The sequence below is a fragment of the Phaethon aethereus genome, assembly GCF_964289735.1.
Source record: "Phaethon aethereus genome assembly, chromosome: 1".
In the NCBI taxonomy this organism is placed as follows: domain Eukaryota; kingdom Metazoa; phylum Chordata; class Aves; order Phaethontiformes; family Phaethontidae; genus Phaethon; species Phaethon aethereus.
The window spans coordinates 191371536-191381627 of record NC_138575.1 but is presented as its reverse complement, the minus strand read 5'-3'; the positions used below and the strand labels follow the sequence as shown (position 1 = coordinate 191381627).

Sequence of the window (10092 nt, the reverse complement as noted above, 5' to 3'; positions counted from 1 at the left end):
AAAATCTACTTACGGATTAGCACAGAACATAAAAACTATTTTCTAGAAGGAATGGCTGATTTTTTGTAAGTCCTCATATGAGTTTTAGCCACAGAGAAAACCAAAAACAACCCTTGAAACTGCTGGAATCTGGTCCACAAAACCAATATTGAATCTGTGGTTCTTTTATTTAGAGTTGAAGAGGGTGGGGTGCTGAAAGGCAGGAAAGCAATTTTTTTTTCCCAAATACATAAAAAAAAATTGTATGTTTGTTACTTCCCTCAATAGTTGCAGTTTCAAACAAGCCAACAAAAAAAGGCCACTACTGCTGACACACCCCTCTTCCACCTTCAAAAGAGGACAGGAAAAGGCTTTATTTCCCTTTCTGCACCTGGCTTCTCTTTGTCTGTGCTACCCCGGAGATCCCTGGGGTTTGCTTCACCATGACAGTAAGGCCTGCTGGCCTCTTCATCCTTTCAAAACTGTAGCATTCGATTTTTTCTTCACTGGAGACTGTCCTGGTGCTTATGAGGCGAAATCCATCCTTGAGTAAAGTGTCAAGCAGCAGGCCTAGCACATTAGTACCGTTAATCAGCTTTCTATTATCAGGCTTTATGGAAATATACCTAAAATAAGAAAAAAGCAGTTACAATGCACTTGAATTACTTCTTGAAGGATGGAATCAAATGTTTTTTTTAAAACAAACAAGGTCCTTGGATGGTGCAACTCGGCACAATTGCACAGGTTTACAGCGACCATGGTTCTGGGGTTTTTTTTCCTGCTTTGAGGACAATTTAACTCTTTCCCTCATTATAAGAACAGTAATTCTCAGCTCGTCCAGTTACATGTTAGAGAGAAAGCACTTCTCTTTCACACCCACACCAAAACTTACTTTCTTAGGAAATAGCTGAGATGATAACCTCCATCCACTTCGTTTCATGGAGGAGAGGTGAATGGCATGCTCTACATAGTGCTCCAACAGTTCCTCAGGTAATAGCAAGTGATGGAAAGGACAGTGAAGCCACATTCACCCCAACAGCATCACTTTTCATTACACGGGATCTCTCTCTACGAACAGTGACATTTATTGCAAAGTTACCTTGTACAGCAGGTCTTGTGGTAACAAGTATGAAAATCATTTTCACATTGCCTCAAATGATTTTATGAAAAGTACAGGTTAAGAATCTATCCAGACATTTTGAGGAACAGAAGTCAGGTAAAAATACCGTTACAAAATACATAAGAGGTGAAACTGTTCCACAGTTCACAGGATAGTACACCAAACATTCATGGAAAGCACAAAAAAGGGTAAAGCGTCCATGTCACCACAAAAACTTAAGTCGACAGAAATTCGGCAAGCAACACAATCAAACTTCACTTGTTTCATTAATCAAGATAAGTTTTTCCATTGATCTGCCAAGGAAAATTTTTACCGTGTGAGAAGAAGTAAAGGAAAGAATCAGGAATATTCTTCCCACTATTTAAGTTGCCGTAACCTAGTCAACCAATTGTTATTCCATTAAAATTAGTAATACATTATAAAACTAAGATTTGGTGCATAAATGTGTGTTGCTTTGCAAATGCAAAGTAGTTTTTCTTCTACTTGCTTAGCTAAAGAAAGCTAGAAGATAAACTTCATTGATTTATTTTTAAATAATCAAAGGACTGCTGTGTTGATTCATATATTCAGAGAGAATAAACCTTTTGGAACTATTTCAATTAAATTTCCATTGAATTCCAGATGTTCCAAGAGCCACAAATTAGGTTACATTTTCTTATACAGTAAGAATGTGTCTCCATACAAGACAGACATCCAGCAAAAGCTTGTTTAAAAAATGTAAGTTGTCATTAGAATACGATACTGCTATCACAAAAATCACTGATATACAGTAATGTTAATAAAAACAGAACCTGGCTCTGAATTCAAAGAAAACCCACTGTGTAGCTTATAGTTAATAATCTACCCCTTCTCCCTCCTCCCCATAAAAGGCTTTACAAAAGCTTCCCAGTCCCTGAATTGCAATCTTAGTTCTACTAGTGTTTTCAACCCTGTTTAGCCATTCTCTTTTTCCTCTTTTCCATATGAAAGTCTTTTGGACCATGAGCTAGCGGAGATTTGAGGCTTCCCCAGTAGTTCACTCCTTACTTATTTTGTTTCCTTTGCTTCATTTTACTCTGTTTTTTTCAAGTCTTGTAGAAGAAGGTCATTGATGCCGTGAAATTCTAAAGCCTGGGAGAGTAAGCAAGGAGGCAAGGGCAGAGAGAGAGAAAGACCCAAGAAAACAAAAACAAACATCGAGAACAGTATTCATACATTTCTAAGAAAGATGAAGAACACGCCAATCAGTGTAACAGAAATTAAACTGGGTTTTTCAGAACTAGATAAAGGTAACATTAAACTAGCAGAAGGAAGGAAATATATTTCTTTTCTCTCAGACAGCTGTCCGATAATTTCTTTAAAATGAGCTTTGCTAGCACATTGCATGTACTTCATGAACTAAAAGTCACAAAGACATTTCCATAATGAGAAGTCACACTAGGGAAAGTACCTGGCCACAAACTGGTCACCAGCAGAGTAGTCAGTACCACACTGAAAAAACATGTCGTGATGAGAAGGTCTTTCCAAAGGAAGTGGAAGGAGTGGTTTCTGAGAAGGAAAAGGGCTGTTCCAGCTCTGTCCTGACTGCTGCCCAGCAAACACAGTGATCTGTTCAGCTAGCGTCTCAACAGTGGTACTGCAGGAACCAAAGATCCGGAAAAAAGCCTGCATCTCTTGGAGAGAAAAACGGACTTCCAAGATCTCCAGCCTTGGCTTCAGCAAGTGTTCCTGGCTCAGGAGGTCAGCCAGAGGGCTGAGCCCATAGAATTCTGCTTCTCTCTGCAGCCTCTGATAGTCTGAGAAATCAGTAGGTAAGGAGACCTGGAGAGTCCTCAAGAAGTCCATGATGTAACTAAACAAAGTTCCATCTCTGTCCACAAAAAACTCTCCATTCACCAGTTTAAATTCCTGATCATCATCATTCAACATCCGTGCTAGCCTGGACTCAGGAAACTGCTGCAAGGTAGAAGCCCGGGTTACAAATCTCACACCTCCCACACTCAGAACCACCACCTCTCGATTACTCATCACTATCTCAGCTACTCAAGAGTTACAAGTCTCTGATCTGTATGTTTGTGACTTGATCTTTCCTAAACTGCAAGGCACCTGCAAGAACCATTCAGTGCTTTTAGCAAATGTTTGGAGTGAGGTGTGGAGTAGCGACAGGATTCCCAGGCAACAAAGATGTAAATATCATGCACAATAGTTTTGTTTGCAGGGTTTGGTTGCTTGGAAGCTTTGATTCTTGGAATTTAACATTTTAATTTTGAAATTAACAGCTTGCAAGCACTACTGGAAGACAGTGAATTGACTATCACAACTTATTAAACCTTGACAGATGCCAAGGAATATCCCCAAATTATGGCACGCATTACATTTGTTTCCCGGAAATGTCAACTGAATGTTTTCTTTCTATATATTGCTGCTCATAGGACCACTGCAACAAGAGGTTAGATGTGCTTCAAACAATGTATCTCAGTATCATATGCTCTTAAAGAAGGGCACTTCAGAGAACCCAAGCTTACAGTTCACTTTAAATCACTGCTATCCTACAGCCAAGTCAATACACTCAGAAAATTCAATTCACTCCTGAAACAAGGTACACAAAAAGACAGTAACAGTAGAAGAGCCTATATATGTTCCAGTGCTAAAGCACTTCCAAACTCCAACAACATCCATACTCCTGTCACATTATGCACTCTGTTCCAAGGAAATCATCCCACCTTTTTCCCCAGCTCTTGGAATTACGATCTGGAGAGACAGAGAGGCTCTACCTGCCACCTTTGCAGGGCTGGAGCACAAGCTGCCTTTCTGCAGCTGACTCGTGCATGAACTTTTTAGTTAAAGTCCACTTTCTTAAAAAGTGTGGCTTCAGAGAAACATGGATCTAACAAGACAGCTCAGATACCCCAACAATTTGATGCTGGAAAAGTAAACTGCAAAGTACGTTCTATCTGCAAAGTATGTGCTATCTTGCAGCTTGTTCTTCTCTTATCAACCTCAACTGATTTCTCTTTATCCCTACAATTTATGCTTGCCCTGAAGATATATTTTTGTATAGAACATGTAAACAACAACTGATATCTACAGCAATCTGAATGCACAGAATAATTACAACATCTGGTTTTACAAAAAAATACAAATAACTTTTTCAAGTGAGAAGTAACAACCTCAGACAGAAAGTGGTTCCAGAATGTGGACTCTGTATTTTGCAGTGGAAGGGCAGTCCTCGAGAAGGCTCTCAGTGCAGCGCTCTTCTAAATCACAACTGTCCTTCCTCTGTCCAAACCATCTACCAGTTAGAAAAAAAATTTTTAAACTATGACGTTTCAGGAAGTGACACTTTTTATCTTATTCTACAATTACACTAACATTAAACAGAGTACATGGTTTGACCCTATATTTTGGTAAGAAAAATGATTTACAATTAATAATATTCCTATAATCACCACTGAAAGAAGAATCCAGAAACAATGTGTTTTCAAAGCTCCATTTCACCTTCCAGTTTACCAGTGCTCAAACTACATGAATAGTATGAATGTTTTGGAAACATTTTGAATCTTTGAATGTTTTCACCTGAAGTCTTACAAAAACAATTAATTTTAAGAAGTTCTGTATTTTCTTCACTAGATTTCTTAGGTCTGATATTTCAGCAGGGATTTCACAACAGTTTATATTTGCACACAAACTGTGCAACATTATCCAGTACAACCAATGTATAGTTTTTACACTTTTCTCTTAGAAGTGAAGCTCCATCTGTCATCTGTTCCCAGTAAAAGACTGCATGATCTGCTATCTCCACTGTATCTGCCAAATAGGACAAGCTAATCGTAAAGAATTGAGACTTCCAGCACTGCAGATTGTCAACAACTGACTCCACAAAGGACATTCTGGTGACAGCAAGAATAAGCAAGCAAATAAGAAAGGTCACTATAAATCTGCGTGAAAAGACTGAGGGAATCTTGAATTTAAGAGTGTTGTTTTCCTGAGGCAAGGAAAGTTTGTCCACATCAACTAGTTTTATTCCATTCCACTGGCTGGTATCAAAGCTCTTCATTGTAGGGCTGATGTCCACACTGGAACAAGGTAAAGGGGTTTCTTTGAGCACCTTGATTTTTTCCCTGAACTCCTGCATCTGTTGCAGAAATATAATGGGTTCAGACACATCTTTGAAGGCCTCCGCGATGTTAAATGCCATCCGTTGCTCTTGCAGAATTGTGTTCAGTTTATTGATTTCCGGATCATAGGCCTGCATCACTGCAAGCTTCATGGTCTCAAAGTCAGAGAGAATCTCATTTCGTTTCTGCTCCAGCGTGTGCTGCAGCTTCTCAAAGAATTCCTTCACTTTGTCAGAATCTTTGGTCAGCATCTGCAGAGCTTTCCTCTTACTGGTTTCTAAGGTATCCAGCCGCGAGAGGGCATCTCCACAACGCCAAGTTTCAAAGCCCTGAAAGAGGGTTTCAAAAGCCCGCTTCTCCTGGGAATAAGCTTCTTCAATAGAACAGAAAACGTGCTTTGTATGGTCACCACGGGTGGCACAAACCCCACAGATCAGCTGCATGTCTGTCCGGCAAAAAATGTTAAGGGGTTGCCCACTGTGCACTTTGCACACAGGCATTTTTGGACTTACTTTGATTTTGTTATATTTCTCCACGATACCTTTCAGGGAGTAGTTGACTTGCAAGCTGTTGACTCCAGTAATGGGAGTTTCCTTCCTGCATGTGGGGCACTTGAAAGGGGATGGCCTCCAAAGCACATTCCGCACATTTCCCTCAAGAATTCCTTCCAGACACTTTCTGCAGAAATTGTGTGAACAGGGCAGGACACGAGGATCATCAAACAGGCTACAACAAATGGGACAGGTGAGATCTTCCTCCAAGAGCTCCATCATATCCTAGGAAAGAGAAGAAAGATGGTTAACAGAACGTACAAAATTTATCTCTCCTCCAGGGAAACCATGCAAAAACTGATCTCTGCCTGAGACACATCTCAGTAAGAAAAGGATCTCCTTTTTTCTCTAGTATCATTAAGACAGAGCCTCAACTGGGTTCTTGCAGCCAGTCCAGTTAGGTGTGGTATCTGGCAAATATGGCAGGGACAAGAACAGCTTGGTGTCCAGGCAGAACCATTTTTGGACTCTCAACTAGAAATGCTGGAAAAGAAGGCTTGCCAAACCCAGCAAGGACTCTGAATGAAAATAGCTCATGTACTCATAATAACAGTTCAAGACTTACATCTTTCCTCACTGATGCAATACCCAGAAACTGGATTTTTACAAAAGATAACCAGCCAATACGCCCTGCTAAGATTTGATTACTCTCTGCTTGCTCAACTCATCCAAAGCTTACAGTTTCAGACCTCATGCACCACTACTCTAAGAAGGCAATATTAAAGCTGACTGAAAAAGCCCAGCTTCAGAATTTCTCAGCTACAGAATATGTGATGTGGCTCTTTGCTCTACCTGCAAAGACAAAGGGGAGTCACCACTCAAAAAGTTAGCTTCATTTTCTGTGAGAAGAAAGTAATTTTGAAGCACCTCTCAGTACTAAAACAACCGAAGTTTCTCTTCCGTCCTCTTCCTACTGCTAAAAAGAATGGGATGACAGGAAGAGGATGATTTTGCCCCCATACTCCTGAGTCTACCTGTTTATGAATAAGTGCTCTCTTTCCAACTTGTACTCACAGCTTTTAGCCACCGTAGCAGCACAAAGATCAGTTCTGCTCTACAAATACAAAACTAAAAAGACAGTTCTCCATTTTTTAGTAAATGGAAATTCACAGTGCAGAAGATATTTGCTCTGGTCTGTCTCCTTTACCAGGGAGGATTTTACTTCTTAGTTAGGGAGCTGGAAAAGCAGCTTTGCACGCCTGACAGCGAGGACTGCAAACCACTGCAGAAAATGCTTACTACAACACGTTCCATCAAAATTGCAGGACAAACATTGAAGACTTTCATGCTCCTAAAAATACAAAAAACATATACAAAAAGGTTTCATGATCCAAATAAAACTGTCCTGGTGCATTCCAACCCCACTTATCCAATTAAATAATTATGCTTTATAAATATAACTGAATTTCAAAACCATTATATGACATCATTAAAACCTAGGATTTTAAAAAAAGAAATGGGCAAGTCTATGAGCTTCCCCCCCCGCTGCCTCCTTACAACACCACCAGTAACACCAAACCAAAAATACTGAAAACCTGTATGACTGGTTTGGACAGCTGAGCTTCTGTCTTCTTTAGGACATTAATTTCAGAGAGTAAGTTGCCTCTGGATTGAAACATCCTGTTGTATTAGCAGCTTGGTATTTGTGTGAGGAACTACAGCAACATTTCAACTTCTCCATTGGGAATTTCTGTGTGTAACTTTTGATCCAGGTTTGGATGGCCCTGGAATTCCCCACCCGTAGCACACAGACCAAAAGGCACAGCGGTTTCTTCCTTCACCTGAGCTACATGAAACTCTCCTGGTACAAACCCAGCAGATGTCCCCCATCAGAAAGAGCAACTTGGCCAGTTTTATCATTAGGAAGAAGAATAGCAAAACAAATCAAACCATAAATACAAAAACAACCACAGTAGCTTTTTCCCATGCTCCAGGGAGAAATTCATCTAGTATGCTTCTCAGCACAGAATTTGGGTTTATCAGCCAGCAACAGGCTAAAAGCAAAACAAAAATTTCACCAAACTTCAAACAAAACAAAAAGATAGCTCTTGAATGACAAGTTTCCTGCCACAGTGTGCAAGTATGCTAAATAAAACTTGACCGAGTCAGGCCACAAGCAGTTGAGCGAGTCAGGAGAGGTCTTGTCTGCCTGCCTTTGCAAGGGCCCTGATCATTCTCAGGACGTCCTATGAGCAATTTCACCAGCCTTCTGTCAGACTGGTGTGTTGAATCAGCCCAAAAAATTGGGGTCCCACACAGATAAGGCAGGAGGAAGGGGGATGGGAGCTCCTCCTCCCAGCAGCAATAATCTTAACTCTGCTCACCCGACCCAGAGGAACCGCAACCTAATGGAGGGTCAGCGTAGATATTGTAACATAGAACAACTGACCTCCAGGTGCAGGTGTCCAGACGGCCAGAAAGAGCTGGGGAAAGTGGCCATGCTTTAAACCTGCTATTTCATGGACAAAGTTTTTTTTCCATGAGTACCAGGTAGATTCAACACGTTCAGCCTTCAGAAAGCTAGAAAGTCCTGGAGAAAGAAGCAATTCTGGCTCAGCGCAGCTACAGCCCCGAGAACACCGTTTCACCGACGCGCTTTGACAACCCCTCGGGCGCAGGTCGCAGGGCTGCTGCACTCGCCTCCTCGTCCCTCTGCCCAGGTGGGAGTTCCCTCACTGCTTCTGGTTACAAACCCGCTCCTGCCAGGGGTGATCCCCGACACCCGCCTAAACGAGGGCGATCCTGCCAGGCCCGGCCGCGCTTCCCAGCCGCCGGCCACGGGCGCCCCGCGGGTCACAGCCGCTCCGTTGGGCACCGCTGCCCGGGGCAGGGCGGACCTCGGAGTCACCCTGAGCCCCGCAACGAATAAACCGAGGCTTCTGCGGACGGGGGGCTGACAGCGAGACCAACGGCAACGGCGGCGGCCGCCGCCTCCCCCCGCCGGCCGGGAGCAGCCCGCCGCGCCGCCGCCTCACAACGCCGCGGCCTTGGTTCGCCCGGCCGGGCCTGCCCCCTCCTGCCGCCGGCGCCCGGGTCCGGCCCGCGCCGCCGCCTGACCCCGCTACTCACCATCCCGGGCCGGGGCTGGCGGAGAAGCCGGGGGCAAGCGGAGGGAGCGGGTCGATTCGGCCGTCCGCACCGCGCGGCGCCGCGGCCGGCCCCAGTCGCCACCCGCTCCGGGCCCGAGGCTGCCGGCAGCCGCTCCCGCCCCCTCCACAGCCCGGCCCGGCCCGGCCCGGCACGGCACGGCCCGTCGCCCCGCTCTCACCTCGGCGAGCCGCGGCGGCGCGGTCAGCGGCAGCGGGCGATGCTGAGGGCCTCCATCCGCCGGCCGCCCCGCCGCACGCCCCTCCTCGCCGCGCCCCGCCGCCGCCGCTCGGCCCGGGAGGAGTGGGCAGGCCCCGACCCCGGCCCTGGCCCGCAGAAGCGGTCGGCCGGGAGCTGCTGCCCGCCGGCCTGGACGGGGTGCGCCCACTCACCTTGGCCGGCGGCAAGGAAAGCCCCCAGGCCGCCGGGGGAGAGGAAGGGGCGGCCTCGCTGCCAGGCGGTGGATGCCGCCTGTCTAAGCCGGTGGCCGACGTCAAGGCCCAAGCAGGTGGCCTGTTCTGCCCCCACCCCCCCGAGGTATTTAGGGGTTTCTGTTGTTTTATTAAATTAGACTTCAGACTGAGCTCACGGGCGCACGTCGCACAGCGCAACGAGGAGCACTGCTGGGTGGTGATGCCGCTGAGCATCTTCCACCTCCATCCACCCCTTATTAAAAAAATACAACATCGTTTTAGCCAGATATCCTTATATGCTTCGTAAAAGGATGGAGATGCGTTCCTCTTTGCTTTAATGTGCTGGCTGTACCATTTCCTGCTGGTGAATCTGTTGGAGAGTAACATGGCCTGTCAAACCTATGCAGGTCTCCCGCAATAACACCAACTAGACCCAGGGAGACAGAGCAGGAGGGATCCCGCATCTGCCTGAGTGGACCCTCTAGTTACAGGACTATGAAACTGCAGCTGGAAGTGCCGACACTGTGGAGAAACTTTTTGATTTTTTGTATTTTTTGCAGTCCTATTAGTTCTCAGTCATCATATCAGGTCTCACATCGAAGCCAAACTGAACTTACTTTCGAGTTAGGCTTCATGAAACGCTACATCAAAAGCTGTTCCAAAACGCATGTGCTCTGCCTCCTGCACCCCTGTCACGCCCCTGCTCTTCACTCACCCACTGCAGTCACGTCACTCATCAGCACATGGGAGACTATTCACGTTCAGGACTACGCACACAAGTAACATCACAGGCTAGACCGTATTTCTATGAGATGAAGCTCCCTCACGCACCTGACATCTTACTT

At 45.0% G+C, this 10092-nt stretch overlaps 2 protein-coding genes across 2 annotated transcripts; both read right to left on the bottom strand.

Annotated features, from left to right (window-relative positions):
- Positions 1-352: 352 nt before the first annotated feature.
- KCNRG (potassium channel regulator) lies at positions 353-3106 on the bottom strand (the record flags this gene model as incomplete). Its single annotated transcript, XM_081999764.1, has 2 exons — positions 353-605; positions 2529-3106. The coding sequence occupies 2 exons, from the start codon at positions 3104-3106 to the stop codon at positions 353-355; spliced, it is 831 nt and encodes a 276-aa protein (XP_081855890.1).
- Positions 3107-4739: 1633 nt separating this feature from the next.
- On the bottom strand, positions 4740-8414 carry TRIM13 (tripartite motif containing 13; the record flags this gene model as incomplete). The annotated part of the gene is made up of 2 exons (XM_081998127.1): positions 8388-8414; positions 4740-5972 (listed from the first exon to the last, which is right to left on the bottom strand). Exon 2 carries the CDS (start codon positions 5967-5969, stop codon positions 4740-4742), a length of 1230 nt encoding a protein of 409 aa, XP_081854253.1. The 5' UTR covers positions 5970-5972; positions 8388-8414.
- Between the last annotated feature and the right edge of the window lie 1678 nt (positions 8415-10092).